At 39.1% G+C, this 17,167-nt stretch overlaps 1 protein-coding gene across 13 annotated transcripts in view; it reads right to left on the bottom strand.

Annotated features, from left to right (window-relative positions):
• The window catches only part of NYAP2 (neuronal tyrosine-phosphorylated phosphoinositide-3-kinase adaptor 2), a 320,701-nt gene that overhangs the window by 64,433 nt on the left and 239,101 nt on the right, over positions 1 to 17,167 (bottom strand). For 12 of the 13 annotated variants that reach the window (XM_021924042.2, XM_031651555.1, XM_021924051.2 and 9 more), the window contains one exon: positions 8,339 to 8,442. In XM_021924042.2, the coding sequence (XP_021779734.1) occupies positions 8,339 to 8,442 (104 nt within the window). Of the gene's footprint in view, positions 1 to 4,078; positions 4,355 to 8,338; positions 8,443 to 17,167 lie in introns of those variants that run through there. The other variant, XM_021924050.2, reaches the window with a different exon arrangement.

The following is a 17,167-nucleotide window of genomic DNA, read 5'->3' as shown; positions in this document are numbered from 1 at the left end:
GCACTAGCAGTTCTATACCAGGGGGGTGATAGTGGGGTGGGCTAAGCATTCCTTCAGTGACTGCTGCCTTTGGAATACCACCGACTGAACTACTTTCCTCTTTAGAATTTTCCAGCAAGCAGAAAAGTTGAATCTTTTGGAAAGAGGAAAAGCTGTTAGGAAAAGGAGAAAGAATTAGTATTTTTCCAATGAGTAGTGTCTATCCAGGACTTTACACACCTATGTTATCACGTTAATCCTCAACAACAACCCCAGATTCAGAAAGGTTCGCCAACATATTCCGGGTCTCACAGCCACTAACCGGTAGAGCTAGCATTCTAATCAATCTTTACTTCCTGTAAGTCTCAGGTTCTTGTCTGTCTTAGGTTTTTCAGTGGTAAATCTCAGGTTTTTGAGTGGTTAATAGCATAGCCTTTGACATTTAATAAATACAAAACCTTGGATGAGGTATGTGACCTCACTCACTTTGGTATCTTTGATTGTGATGTGGGATAATAATAGTACCCATCAATGAGGACTGTAGGGAACGCACGTCCAATAATGCAGGCGTGCTCTGAGCCCAGTCCTGGCTACATGGTAAGCACATCAGAGGTGACAATAAATGGCACATAATGTTCATTATGCACACTTCACCTAAGAACCTTGAATAACATTTTGTCCCTCCCAGACGGTAAAGGATGCTGGAGTACGTACTTCTGCTACTTCACACCTGTAGCTTTGGTGGTTTAGTTGATAACTCTGACCTTGGATGCTGAAGAGAGGGACATGCACAGGTACCAGGGACAGCAGAGTCAGATAACAGGCACCCTCAGAGTCCACTGGGCCCAATCCCCACCCTTATTTGTCAATTGGCTCAAGACTTTTTTTGAGAACATCTTCTTGCTTATTATATCCTCCTTGCTCTGACAGAATAAATGACAAGGTTGTTGGTGGCAGGCTTGAGCTTGTTTTGTTTTATTCCACTCTATAATGCAGTTACTGAGACACTGATCATGGAACTTCCGGACTTTAAAAAGTGACCCCCAAATATTCTGCTGCATAAAGTATGTAAAATTTAATAAGCATGTAATGGCTAAACAATATATAAGTTACTTAGCCCATACTGTGGCTCAGTTGTAAAGAGTTACCACCCTCTGAATTCTTTGTATTAAGGTAGAAAGGAAATAATTCCAACATTTCATTTTACATATTCCTTGATTCAGCTGCCATTTAAAAGTAATAACAAATTTTATTTTCTGCCTTAGATATGACATTAATTAAAGTTTATAGAGAGCGCCACAAAGAACTAAACCTAACATTTTTATAAAACAATCTGACAGGACTGTAGAAAGCACACATACGATAATGCTTTTTATATATTTTTTGCACTTGTATTGTTTTAATGCAACTATGCTATAATACTTGGTAACAGATCAACTTAGCCACTGACGTTCTTATTTGTAATATGAATTTATTCCACATTTCACAGGGCTAGATCCAAATTCTTTGGTAAATATCATTTTTATAACAAATAAGCATAATTTCTTTGTAACATAATCTTTGTTAACATAGCACTTTATTTTACAATTTAAAGTTAGTACAGAGGAACGCTTCTCAAACATGATTCTGATGTTGTACTGTGAACTTAGTGAGGGTGTTCCAGGTCCTCCCCTTAGGGTTTTTCATGTTTGGAAATATATGTAAGATTGACATGTATGCAGAAGGAAGCGAATAATAAGAGCCAATTTTAAGATGTATCACACAGCCTGATAGAAGCCGTGTGGTGTGTATTAATGAGTTCAGATTTTGCTGGTTCTGTTCTGTGTGTTGTTTCTGCTTTTCTTCCATTTCCATCATGTGATGTAATCATGAGCATAGAATCAAATCAGCTGTATAAATGTACAAATGGCATGGAAAACATGTTCCCAGTTCAGGTCTGATAGGAGAATCTGGAATATCACAGAATCTCAGGAAAAAAAAAAAAAAAAAAAAACGAAAGAAAACACATTTGTCCAACACTTGAGCAACAGATGATAGAGAAGGGGCCTTTGGTCACACAGAGTCAGGGTGGCACATGCTCTCCCATTACATATTCTGTGGCTCTCTCATTCCCAGCACTGCTTACTCCTGTCCACTGTAGAATGTTAGTCTCAAAGAAGGAAAGACTTGAAATTGTATCCAACTGATCAGATAAAATGTCCTTGGTCTATAGGACAAGGGGCTAAATTAAAGCATGCATGACTTTGGCAAAACAAGTCATCTCCGTGCTCATAGTAGTCTGAGAATTCTAAAGAGAAAATATTTTTGAAGTTTTTCTACTCTTACATTTTATGGTGTTTGGGGTTTTGTTTTTACTTTTCTTTTCCTCTTTTTTTTTTTTTTAAGAGCAGTTTTAGGTTCACAGCAAAATTGAAAGAGGTTTCCCATATTGCCCTTAGGACTTGTTTTTGTTTTTCTGCTTGATCCTATTGAAGGCAAAAATTAAATGAGGATGCAGCTTTGCAGCCTTTAAGATTACATTATTTAGAGTTGGGGTGGGCACCCAGGAGATGAAATTAGATTTCTGGCTGGGCGCAGTGGCTCACGCCTGTAATCCCAGCACTTTGGGACGCTGAGGCAGGTAGATCATGAGGTCAGAAATTTGAGACCAGCCTGGCCAACATGGTGAAACCCCGTCTCTACTAAAAATACAAAAAAAAATTAGCCGGGTGTGGTGGCAGACACCTGTAATCTCAGCTACTCAGGAGGCTGAAGCAGGAGAATCGTTTGAACCTGGAGGCAGAGGTTGCAATGAGCTGAGATCGCACCATTACATGCCAGCCTAGGCAACAAGAGTGAAACTCCATCTCCAAAAAAAAAAAGAATTAGATTTATGATTTCACACTCTAGGCCTTACTCTCCTGCCTCCCCTTATTGTTAGCCTTTCTCACACTCTCCAGGCCCCTAGGCATGTTTCATGTGCAAATGTCCTATCTGGAAAGTTCAATGAAAGCTCAGAACTCACAGACCCTGCTTTGGAAATATTAAGGACTAAAGAACAGAAACGAAATCAAATTGAGAAAAAAAATGTTGAAGCATATATACAGGAAGATGTTTATAGAGAGAGATGCTGAGGAAGTCAACAAATGATGACTGAGGGCCCCACTTTGTGCTGGGCATTGGCGGAAGACCTCTGAACTAAGCACAGTCCTCGCAAAGAAATTCACCTAAGTCCTTCACCCTAGTCTTCACATGTACTAACCCCACATCCCTCTCTTTGGGTTGTCTATCTTCTTTTTTCAAGTCTGTAGAAAACGATTCTGGCATCTGAGCATGTTCAGAAATACACTCTAGATATGCATCAAGCTATGGACCCCCTGACATGTTCCATTATCCAGGAATGCCGGCCAATGCTGGTGTAATGACACACCTGGAGAGCCCATGGAAAGAGAGAACCCACCTCTGCTCCAGAGGCAGCCCTGGCAGGCTCTCATTCTCCAGCAAGGTCGTCAAGCAAAGGGGATGTTAGGAGCTTGGTGAGAGGCCAGGGGGCTGCTATGAAAAGGAGTAAGCATTTGCTAAGTAATCCTGAAGGGGCAAGTTGAAAGGAACGGTGCTTACTCGCCTGGATAACAGCTATTAAGTATACAGAAGGGACTGGGTTGGGCAAGTTTTGTCCTGGGTGGTGAGGACACAGGTATCATCACACACAGGACCCACAGAGATCATGGCTTCAGAGGCAAAGCCCTACGTGGTTTCTAAGCACTCTGTGTAGGTTTCTAAAGAGATTTGGTCTGTCAAACTTTGGAATGTGTGTCCAGAGGAAATTACAGGTGACCTTTTCTTACCTCCCTCTTCCAAATCAAGGATGATCAGAGATAATTCAGTTTAGAGTGACAAGCCTCTGAAGAAGTTGAGGTTTCAGTTCGACACTTGGGTCACTCTTAGCTTTATAATTCCTTGACATGAGAATCTGCTATTTAAAAAAATATGTGTTTGTGAGTGAATGTGAGTGTGATTGTGTTTGTGTGTATGTATGTGTGTGTGTGTGTGTGTGTGTGTGTTAGTGGAGGCTGTGGCTCCCACGTCCTTCCTTCCTAGAAAAACGAATTCAAACATGTCTTGGGAACATTTTTCCAAGGAGAGCTGCAGTTCTGTTTGGAGACACATCTTAGCTGCTCCATTCTTGCAGGAAAGCATGGTTTGATATGGCCTGTACATCAGCTGCTATAGCATCCCCTGTGCAGCAAGAGTATAGATGGCACTGTCTCCAATGGGGCCACTGAAGAAGGAGGCTGAGATCAGCCAGAGATGGAGGAATCACATGAACATCATCATCATCTGCTGTGTCTAAGAGCATTCACATCTCTTTCTTCTGAGTACACGGCTTTCTACTCTATTACAGAGGATACAAAAGAGAAAGTAACGTGCTCCAAGTTTAATACATGACTCCTGTGCAGTTTGACTTTATTTACTAAGAAAATAAATTAACTTTCTAATGGTAGGCACAAAAATTCAGTCTGATTTCCAAAGATTTCTATGAAGGTAAACGCAGAAACATGCCTGCATTACAAGGAAGTTCCAAGAAAATGTGCCTAATTGCCCCACGTCTAGTCTATTTACTCAGGAGCAAATTAAGAAAGAATAAACCCTTATTTTTATCTCTCTGAGTGTCAGAGAATAATATGTCTTTCCGGGCAAACTCTAAATGCTTTAGAACTCACACTTTTTTCCAGAGTTTCCCATTTTCTCTTACTTATTTTGAAGTTCCAGTCAGATACAATTATACATTTCTACAGATCTTGTGTCCGCTATAGTCACCTGAAGCTAAAACTAATTGCAAAGGCAAGCAAACATACCTTCCCCTTTGTTTATACACAAACTCTGGTGGTGGGCTGTCACTATTGGCCCCAGGTCCATGGAGAATGGGGACCAGTCACTTTGCTCACCTCTGTGAATCTCTGCTGGAGTAATGTCAAGCCCTTCCACCTAACTCCACCTGCAACAATTCTTAGACAGCTCCAACCATGACATGAAACGGTGAGTGACAAACGAGGACCAAGAAAACTGAATAGAGATGGGATGAGAACAACAATCTGAGAAGTAACACAGATCTTTCTGTATGGAGGGTAATGCCCCATAATGTGGCTGGAATGTCACAGTCTTCGTAAGGTCAGATTCCTCCATAGACAAACACCACTAGAATTATTTGGAGGTGAGTGACTGATTTTGTTTGTTTTATTTATTTTTTATTTTATTTTTTTGAGATGGAGTCTCACTCTGTTGCCCAGGCTGGAATGCAGTGGCACAATCTCAGCTCACTGCAACCTCTGCCTCCCAGGTTCAAGCGATCCTCCTGCCTCAGCCTCCCAAGTAGCTGCAATTACAGGTATGTGCCAACACGTCCAGCTAATTTTTTGTATGTTTAGTACAGATGGGGTTTCACCATATTGGCCAGACTGGTCTCAAACTCCTAATGTCAGGTGATCCACCTGCCTCGGCCTCCCAAAGTGTTGGGATTACAGGTGTGAGCCACCGCACCTGGCCTTTTGTTTGTTTTAAATAGATCATGTGGATTCCAGTGATTTTCCTAGTAAGAAGTCTACTAATCTCCTATTAAGAATTCTGGGTTTTAATAACTACCAGGAGTCTTGGTGTTGTAAAAACTGCTTAAAAAGTGACCAGAGGGATTTTTTGTTTGATAATGCTAGGTGTTCCCTATCCTTGTTTAGGTATGAATAGTCACTGTTAGATTCAACAGTTTTACATGTTTTTTCACCATTGTCTTACATGCCTGAGCACAGGGCAGTGCCATCCTGGTTGTAATTAAAAGAGACATCTTAGTCAAGACTATGGTTGAGGGCATGGGAATTAGGTGAGAAAAGGACTTTTAATTTTTAATTTTTTTTTTTTTTTTTTTTTGAGATGGAGTCTTGCTCTGTCACCCAGGCTGGAGTGCAGTGGCATGATATCAGCTAACTGCAAGCTCTGCCTCCCAGGTTCACCACATTCTCCTGCCTGAGCCTCCTGAGTAGCTGGGACTACAGGCACCCGCCACCACGCCCGGCTAATTTTTTGTATTTTTAGTAGAGTTGGGGTTTCACCATGTTAGCCAGGATGGTCTCGATCTCCTGACCTTGTGATCCACCCACCTCTGCCTCCCAAAGTGCTGGGATTATAGGCATGAGCCACCGTGCCTGGCCAATAAGTATTTGTTGACCTAAGTTGAATGTTAAGTCAGAGGAGCTCAGAGCAATGTTCACATGAGCTCTGCTTACACTTCATCTCTAGAGTATAGGAATGCATGTATACTACAACTGGCCATAAGCCACAGAGGAGAAACCCAGAAGCCAGCCTTCTAATTTATAGCTCTGACAGCCCATGTATGATTTGACTGTGTGTCACAATCTCTATCAGCAGGTAAGGAAACAACAGCATATAAAGGCATCTTGGACTTTCTCCCTTGCTACATTTTGAAAAATGAAGAACTTCCCATCAGGTGAGCAAAGAGTTGATAATGCAAAGGCACAAAGGGTATACCTTGTTTCTATTCTGGAAGTCTATCCCAGGAACCTGCTTTCACTGAGAGTTTGAAGGGGCTTAGGGTGAAACAGCTATAAAGACAATTAGGAGAAAAGCAAAACAAAACAAATAATACAAAACCTCTCTGAGATATTGAAGATAATATACTAGCAAGGGTCATAAACTCGAAAACTTGATTGTATTAGTGCAATCCTCTGCCAATTAGCTAAACTTATCTTCTTTCAGTACCAAATGATTTTAAGCTTTAAATGTTGGTAAGTACAATATTTTTGGAACAGCTTTAATCAGCTAAGTTGGCAGTTTAACTTATTTATTTTATTCAGTGTCTTACTGTTTCTACTTCTTTTATATCCAAAAAGTGTTTGAGTTGGTACATTTAGTTATAAAGGCATTTAACATTTATATAAAGGCATTTACATTTTAAATTAAGACACAAGAAATTCTAAATGGTACTTGAGATACCCTTGAGAGAAGCATCTCATTTCTTGTATTTGCAGATACCTCATATATTTATAAATCAACTCTTTTGCATATTTAAGTCAGACAAAAATACGAAGAGGCACAATGTCTCTCATTAGAGAAAAACGCAATTATTCTACTTAGTTATGTTTTTAAAATAGCCTGACATTTAAAATAATAGATGAATATATAATTTGCTCATCAGTAATGGGCAGTTCCCTTGGAGGTATCATCAGTGTTTTATAAGTTACTATTTCAGAGGAGTTTCATGAATGCAAAGATTAAAGCTAGGAAGCAGAGAGAAACAACTCCAGAATGACACCACCCTACTTAACACCCATAATACTTAACAGTAACAACGATTAAACCTCACAAATTAAGTCAATGTATTGAGTTCCTATTGGGTGAGCTAAAGATAGGACATTTATGTGTAGTGATTTTTTCCCCATACTAATTCCGCATCCACAACCACGTACCCAAACAAACATCACAGCAATATATTATACTGTAAGGTATTAAATGATATTTCAGTGTATGCCTTTATTTCTTGTCTCATTTCTCCAAGTGATCATTGAGATCTCATTTACCATGCATGAGCACTTACATTCCCTTTCTGAGAACATTTCTGATATTGTCGGTGTAAGAGAGAAAAGTCATTTATTTAAAGGTTGCCTTATTAATAATCTGTAGTTTTTGTTAAATATCTAGATTATCTGGCCAGTCAATTTGTCTCTACAGACTAAGAAAGAAGAAAGACTAGCTGCCATACTCAATCCAAATGAATCGGGGTATGAATATTCATAAGGACATCAATATTCAACAGTGTCTTACAGTCATGCTCCAAGCTAAATAAAAATAAAACCACCAGAAACATTACAGTATAATAGGATAAGAGCTAAGAAATATGTACAGATTCATTGACAACATCTGTGCAAGTGTTGTGGACAAAACATTTAAAAAGAAATCTACATAAAACAAAGTAGATAAATTTATCAAATATTGATAAATTTTCAGAGACAATATAAAAGTACACAAAACATGAAAGAGAGAAAGGATTTAAAAAATAACCACTAAGCCAATACGTATAGTACAAGTTTACAACATTTATATTACAGAATGATGGAAACCAGAGACAAAAACGATTTGGTAACAAACAGCAAAGAAAGTTTCACCACCAATCACAAGGAAGAAAGACATTCTTTTTCAAATGAAAACACAGACTGCCAGAGCTCATCCCCCGCGTCCCCCAACCCATACACACATAGAAAAACAAAAGCAAATGCGAAAGTTGTCTACAGCAACAGGACAGACAGAGGTGGGAAGCATTTGGCAAGTTGCATCACAGAAGTCAATCACGATTGGCTAACGATGATGGTACCTGGCTCTGTTGCAGGTCACTGGTTTGCCTGAGAGGAGCGACTGATGGAGGAGGCACACCTGACGTCGACGCAGACCGGCCTAATTTGCAGCTTACTTTAGGCTCTGGAAACAAGGGGGAAAAGACATGATATTAGCTGACTGACATCTGAGATAATGAAGCGGCTTTTCAGTCTTCCTGTTGGTTTTGTTAGTTATTCTTGGAATATACAAAATGCTCCTGATGTTTGCTAATCATTAGCGGGAGATAAAACCCTTTCATAACAGTTGACTCTAAAAGCTTTATTCCCAGATCAGCTTCTGGGGAACAAATCTCAGAAGCACAGGCCTTGTGCCCTTGCACATTTTACCCCACTTAGGGTTGGTTTCTGTGGAGTCATCCCTGGAGCAACAACAACCCAATAGGGGAACAAGCAAGTATCATGACTATTTTGAGTGTTCACTTTTAGCTTTGGTCCCTAGGATTTCTGTGTCCTAAAATGTCTTATCTCCCTTCTCCAAATGTTCTGCTTTCCTTCCTTCCATGAATGCTATCATCATGTTTTCAATGTAACATTTCTTCAACTTATCTTGATTTGCATTAAATTTTATAACTGCCTTCCAAGACTTTTGCTATCTTTCATAATATTATTTTTCCAACTTAAAAAGCTTTCTCCTACCTCTTCTCTAATTTGAGGAGCCCAAATTAGCTGCCTAGGCCACTGACAGGATGCTTTAGAGGTTACAAGTTGAGGACTGAAAGAGTTCCCTTCATCCAGAAATTACAGGATATATGGGAGGTAGAGATGATGAATTTAAAGTCATATTTGAAGATATTTGATAAAGGAAAAAGAAGTCATAGAAAGAAGAATGGACATTTGTATTTTATCACAAACTTCAATGTGAGCTGTTGGTTTTTGAGTGCTTAGTGCATTCCAGCTTCTGTGAGGAATTACACCTAAATTATCTCTAATCCTAAGAACTCTCTTTGGAGCTACAGAGTTAGCTATCAATACCCTCAACTTACAAATTAGAAACCTAAGGTTCTCCAAGTTCAGTCTTTGCCTAATAAATAAACAAGTGCTTTTCAAAAAGTCTTTCTTTATAAACTTGACCTAAAAATTAAACTCATCGAACAACTCGTTTTAAATGATATGACATAACTATGGTACTGAGAACTGACACAGGTGCCAGAGAACCAGAATGTGCTCAATTCTGTTGGAAGAAAAGAAAATGTGTTGCTCACGCTGGGGAGGTGCACTATCCTTATGCCATTTCTATATGAATCGCACTTCAGAGAAAAGCATTGACTATATCTGCATTGCATGAATGGTTCACTGCCAACTTCAGTTTCCATCAATTGCCTTCCACTCCTCCACTCCCAACCCCTCTCAGACACAACATGCAGACACACAGAATGAGTAAGCTTACGCCTACTTACACACAGACTCATACACTCTCACCCATATGCACCTTTCCTCTCTCAGTCCTGTTTCCACCTATTCAACAGTGCTTCACCTCTCTATTAAAATTATTCTCCTAAGGGAACTAATAGTTTTCTTTCTTGGCAAATCAAATAGTATTTTCTCTGTACTTCTGATTTAGAGGAAAACAATAAAAGACAATAAACAAGGTTTGGACTTAGAGCTAATTTTGAATCTGACTCTGCTAGGTGTATGATCTTAGACAATTGTTTTCATTATTTAAGTTTTAGTTCTTCTCAAATAAAATGAATTTAGTCACTTACTCAACATTCGTCATCTATGTATTCTATGCCTACTATGTGCCAGGAACTTGCCAGAGAGTAGTGACCAAAATCCCAGTATTACCTTATGGCAATAGTGCAATCTGCAATATGCAATAGGGAGTGCACAGTCTATGCAGTAAACATAGGCATTAAACAATAAATGATGGGCCGGTCACGATGGCTTACGTCTATAATCTCAACACTTTGTGGGGCTGATGCGGGTGGATCACTTGAGCCCAGGAGTTGGAGACTCCATATTCTAATGACGTTTATGTATTCTCAGGGGAGAGACATTAAATCTAAAATCATTTGCTGAAAATTAGGAAATATGTTAGAAGGAAGAAGTAGAGAGTGCCGTGGTATCATTTATCAGAATATCCACTGTGTTCTGGGGAGCAGGGCAAGGAGAGACCCTGAAGAAGCTGCAGTAATTAACACCCGCCAACAGGACTGAATGGGCAGCAAAATCTGAAGTGGGAAGGATACTAGATCCACAGACTTACTTTCTGACTGATCCAGAGTCAAAAGCATTTCGGAATTTATTGCTTGCATATTATAATGAAATGGTAATAGTGAAATATCCTGGTTTCCAGGTTAGTGGAGAAGAGTTGAACTAGTGCTAAGTAAACAGATAAACTGAATTACATGCAAAATTCATAGAAAAACACCAGACACATAACAAGTGCTTTTAGTGAATGCTGGCTCTCATCCCCTACACACACACACGTACACATGCACTTGCACATGTATGTGCATGGTGACCCTTACCTCTATTCCTCCTTCTACTTTTAATCAAGTCGACGACCACATTCTCTTTCTGGAAAATGACTCCCTTTCCATCTGTGATATGCATTCCTTCACCTCACTCTCAACCCAATGTCATGTCCTTTTAGCTTTACCAACTTGTGCCTTGCTTGGCCTTTTTCCTCCGCACCTTCTCTCTTAAGAATATCAACATTCTCATGGTTTCAAATATAGTGTTTTCCCTTGGAGTCACATGCAGGTTTCCATAGCTCTGTCCCCTTCCCATGCTCCTGTTTGATTTTGAGCCCCTGTGCTTCCTGGTCACTAGGCTGTCTTCATTGTCTCAGGATGCAAACCAAGTTCTAGCTTCTTCTCAATATCTTGGATCTTCCTTCTACTTTTCCTATGTATAGTAAAAACATCACCTCCATTTTCCTAAAGGCTTAGGGTCCAGATCTTGTCCTTTTTCAGTTCAGAGCTTTCTTTTCCTCTCTCTGTAAATTTAATCCTGTTGGAATTTGCTTTTTTTTCCTCCTTGCCATGGCTCCTGTAGTTACCTCAACTCATCTCAGAAACCTCCCCATAATCTCTCTGCTCAAATCTGACTTGGACACGATGCAGACTGTGTTTCCTAGATTACCATAGGCTACTCATCTTGTTAAAAAACGTTCAATTGCCTAATTTCCAGAGGTCCTCTGTGACCTGGCTCCACCTGATCAGGTCCACTCTATTTTCCACTGCTTCTTGCTTCCTAAAATATATACGATTTGGGCCCGGTGCAGTGACTCATACCTGTAATCCCAGCACTTTGGGAGGCCAAGGCGGGCAGATCACCTGAGGTCAGGAGTTCGAGACAAGGCTAGCCAACATGGTGAAACCCTGTCTCTACTAAAAATACAAAAATTAGCTGGGTGTGGTGGTGGATGCTGGTAATCCCAGCTACTCAGGAGGCTGAGGCAGGAGAATCACTTGAACCCAGGAGGCGGAGGTTGCACCGAACCAAAACCATGCCATTGCATTCCGTCCTGGGCAACAAGAGCAAAACTCCATTTCAAAAAAAATAAATCTTATATATATATACACACACACACACACACCCCTATATATATAAATATATATATACACACACACACATACACACATATACATATATATATATAATTTGGTCTACCCTCTTGGTATCCACTTTTGATTCTTCCATCTTTCACCTCAAGTTGTTGCCAAGCATGGACTTCAATCAAACCATATCTTACCATTTTCTAAGACCTGCTTCAAAGTGTACTTTTATTATAAAGCATCCTGTGGTCTTGTTTTCTTCTTTCTCTCTTCTGAACTGCCTTATCACTTAGATAGCATTTGCACTGCTTGCTGTGGTTTTCAGCATTTTTGCTGGTGGGAACCACCTAGTAAGCATTCTATTATTATGTATTATTCTTTCACTGAAGATACTCAGATTAACCTAGTAAAGGTCACTGCAACTCCTCAAAGCAAGGAGGTCATGATGTAACAAAGAATATGTTATAAGACCTAGCTTCAAGCCTTTCTCCCCTACTTATTAAGGCAGCGATTCCAGTTAGAGGGGATGTGACCCTCTGGGCTCCTATAGAGGAGGTATGGCATTTGAAAATTCTCCCTTGATTTTGTGCGGGTGTTTAATGTCTGCCCACCCATTCTTGAAAATACCACTGGATTCTCTCTGAGGCTGTTTAAACACAAGTGTATCATATGATGACATAGATATAATATCCTGGTAACTTAAAAATTAACCTCATTTCCCAGGATGCCTCATACCTTAAGGAATCATCCTTCATTATATAAAACAATAAGCAAAGCATCCATCAGAACCCTGGTTGACATGTTTCCATAATAAGCCAATATTTCCATACATGCCATGACTAGCTTACCACATGTGGTCACATGGAATGAGAAAATTCAGTATTTTTTTTTCCTAGAAAAGGATGAGAATAAGAATTATTTGCTATAGAGATTTTTTCCAGTTTATGTTGAAGATATTATCATCTGATGAAAAAAGATTATCTAACCAGATAAAAGCTTTTATATCACCTAAGGTACCTAAAGATTAATTTCCCCTTTTGTGGGTTTCTGGTCAGACCAACTTAACCTGTTTCCACTGTAGACAACATTATCTCCAATGCACAGACTATGCCTCACCAAAATCCAAGCAAACTCCCAATTTCACCCTGACCTGGAAACATCTTGCTTTACCCCCATAGCATGCCAGTCCAGATCATGTCTAGGTTCATCAAGTCCCCTTAGGCACTGCAATATAAACCACTAACCACCCACTGAACATGGCAAATCAAACTACTACCGAAGCACCCTGTGTGGGCTAGTTCTAGAGTCAGGTCACCCAGTGGTCTAATGTTCGATCCCAGCATAGAATATGACTCCACATGCAGCGACAGACGAGGATCATTACCATATATTCATAATGTACACACACATACACAGGCAGATACACACACACACACACACTCCATAACACTGCTGCTTAATGGTATCACATGGCACGTTTTTTTTTTGTTTGTTTTTTGAGATGGAGTTCTGCTCTTGTTGCCCAGGCTGGAGTGCAAAGGCACAATCTTGGCCCACCACAACCTCTGCCTCCCAGGTTCAAGCGATTCTCCTGTCTCAGCCTCCTGAGTAGCTGGGATTACAGGCAGGCGTCACCACGCCTGGATAATTTTGTATTTTTAGTAGAGACAGGTTTTCTCCATGTTGGTCAGGCTGGTCTGGAACTCCCGACCCCAGGTCATCTGCCCGCCTTGGCATCCCAAAGTGCTAGGATTACAGGCATGAGCCACTGTGCCCAGCCAGCAGGAACATTTTTTAAATGGTGAGATTTTTTGTTTCTCTCACTTATTTTGGCTCTTCTTTCAGTTTCACATGATTCTTAACCTAAATATATTTGGAATTTCCTATGGTGTTTCTGAGACAGGGATGACGAAACAAATCCTTACGAGGTTGCATCCATCAAGGTTTCTTTGACCAAAAGAAATATCTGAAGCAATCATGAAAATTCTAGAAAAGATTCTAATTATAACCAAGCCTTTCAGAGATCCTTTAGGCCTGTGACAGCAAAGTCCAATTGTTCAGCTCACCTACCTTTGACCAAAAGAATTATCTGAAACGATCTTGAAAACTTTAGAAAAGATTCGAATTATAATCAAGCCTCTCAGAGACCCTTTAGGCCTGTAACATCAAAGTGCAATGTTTGGCTCACCTACCTTTGGAAATGCAATGCTCTTTGAGACTTGAACAGTGAGACTAAGGAGCCATGACCCTGGAAACAATAAGTTTTGATCTGGAATTTTGATAGATAATTGCCAAGAATTTTGGGGTCTACAAACAATGGGCACATGCCTGCAAAGAGATCTAAGACAGAGCTTTCCTACCCCAAGGAAAATTCACAAAATTGAGAGATTAATTATTAACTAGAAGGCACTTGTTCTTCCTATGTCCAAGGAAAATTTTCCTTTGAGAACTCTTCTAGTATCATCCTAGAAGTAAAAGTTGACTCACTTGTGCATTTTAGTGAAGATCAAGTGTAAAGAGAATGAGAAAAAAATGAGAAAGAGGTTGATTCAGAAAGAGAGAGAGAGAGAGGAGCTGGAGGAGGGAAACAGAAAGGAAGGAAAAGGAAGAAAAAAGACGGAAGAAAGAAGGGAAAGGACGGAAGGAAGGAGAGAAGGAGAGAGGAAGGGAGGAACACAGTTTTTGTTTTGTTTTGTTTTGTTTCCCACCCAGGCTGGAGTGCAGTGATGTGATCGCAGCTCACTGCAACCTCCGCCTTCTGGGTTCAAGCAATTCTCTTGCCTCAGCCTCCAGAGAAGCTGGGACTACAGGTGCTTGCCACCATGGCCAGCTAATCTTCTGTATTTTTAGTAGAGACAAGGTTTCATCACGTTAGCCAAGCTGGTCTCAAACCCCTGACCTCAGGTGATCTGCCCACCTCAGCCTCCCAAAGTGTTGGGATTACAGGCATGAGCAATCGTGCCTGGCCTTTCTTTTTATTCTTAATAGATATAAACTTTCATTGCTCTTTTTTTTAAGATAATCATTTGTCATCTTTCCCTTAAGGAAAATTGAATTTTTGTTCAGTATTATGTCATTAGTATTGTTATAGGATCATCTCCACAGCGTCTGCTGCTATTACTGTGAGTATTGGAGTTCTATTTGTTTCCAGAAAAAAAGATAAATGACCATTCTCAACCACTGTATTTGCATAACCACATAAGATTGGTGTATTTTCATACACGAAAGAACAATTTCATCTAGCATTAAAGAAATAAAATCAGTCAAATTCTGAGGACCCATGTTTTTTCCATTTTTTTTCAATACATAACATTTTTGCTGTACTAGCAAAGACATAATGATTCCAAGTAGCTAATAATGCTGAAAGTTTCTAATCAGTGATTTGGGTTACATAGAAGTCACAGAGTGGCTTTTAAAAATTTATTTATTTATTTAATATGCCAACGTACGCCCATTGCAAACTCTAATTTCTGGAAAAGAGTTTTTTTTTTTTTTTTTTTTTTTTTTAAACACATGTGCTATTTGAGATAAACTGACACCTGAATCCAAAGGGGCAGTTTTGCCAGGACTGTATTAAAATTTTCCAGCATTCTGAACACTTCGTTTGAGGCTCCCATCACACATCAGGGTGAACATAGTAAGATGCCCTTGTGTCCTACACTAAACGTAATTTTTTTCCTGAATATAATTTGAATTTTTTTTTTTTGAAATTGTTAGACTGTGAATAATCCAATTAATTATGATTGGCTATGACTTCTAAACAGTAACTGTGCACACTCAGGAATCCTTACAGGATTTGACAATGTAGTCTAGAGATTATTTCAAAATCGAATGGAATTGCTTTAATACTAAATTTAACAATTACGTTGAACTATGTCACACTTTTTTACTGATTTAAACAATGTGAATGTGGCAGTTTTGGAATTTTGGTGCTATGATTTTTAAAAAATATTAAATATTTTATAGATCTCTGAAAAGGTGGTAGACCTAGGCATAGTGACTATGGAGATGAAAAGATAAAACTAATCTGATAACTGCCATGATCATTTTGTGACCGTGGAGAAAAGAAAGAAAACAGGATGCAAGAATCTATCTTGGGAGTAGCTTCTCTCTCTCTCTCTCTCTCTCTCTCTCTCTCTCTCTCTGTGCTCCCCCATCCCCACCCCTCAGCTTTTCAAGGAGTTTTCCTCTGGGGAGACAGCTGAGATTTGCATAGCTGTGAATGATGCCTGGGATCCTGTAGCCGTGGACTGAGGTCCTAGTGTTATTTAGGACAGAAGGGTTGAATAGTGAAACTATTGATTTTGGAATAATTTATATCTCTTTTTGGGAACACTAGAATTCTGCTGAAGACCTGAAACCCAGAGAAAAGTAAGGTGGCAATGTGGTGGCAGCCCAAGATCCAATGTACCAATTACATTCCTTGTCTTCCATCTTTTACGTACAGAGCATATAAATCATACTAGACAAAACACAGGGAGGCTCAAGATGCTGCAATGCATAGCTGGTTTCATCCAAGGCAACATAGTGTAGTGAAGCATTAACATTTTTTTATTTGACAGCCTCTTTCATAATAATATATAATTTCAAAAACACCCTGGGATATTCATCACTTTAGCTGAATATGAAAATGTGCTTTTATTTTCAAATAATACTTTTTTCATATTAAAAGTGAATTAAAGTATATATGAAAAAACAACATAATTTCCATTTAACAGGTCAATCATGCTCCTTAATTATTTTAAAAATCATTATGTAAGGAAAATCCATCAGCTTCAATATAAACTCAAAAAGTCGTATCATAGTTGTAAAGGATCAAATACATATTCCCATGAAGACAGACATTTCACTTTGTTTTATGGCATCAAAAATACAATATACAAACAAACAAAATCGTTTTGTCACCTGATGTTATAAATGAATGCATGACAAGAATCACTTGACCTATTTAAAAATACATTATATTTTGCTTCTAAGTAATAAAATGATAAAAAGGAAATGCCAAGGTTACATTTTGCAGATAACCCACCTTGCGATGTGGCAAGTCTTTACTCTTAATAGGTGAAAATCAAAACTGGATATAATACTAATGGTATTTCCTCTTTATACCATTGAATTTTGTACTTTATTAAAGAGCAAACATTTTGAGAGAAAGTGTGACCAGTTATTATAACATTGATGGTCCTCATTACTATGTTCTATTACAATGGTCATGTTCCTTATACTTTTGCCTTGAACCAACTGACAATTATAGATATAAACTAAGCAATGTCTGGCTATGAATAAGCCTAATCTAAGACTGTA

Source organism: Papio anubis, chromosome 10 (assembly GCF_008728515.1).
Source record: "Papio anubis isolate 15944 chromosome 10, Panubis1.0, whole genome shotgun sequence".
Taxonomy (NCBI): Eukaryota; Metazoa; Chordata; class Mammalia; order Primates; family Cercopithecidae; genus Papio; species Papio anubis.
The sequence above is the reverse complement of the archived record's forward strand: the minus strand, read 5'-3'. Positions and strand labels throughout refer to the sequence as shown.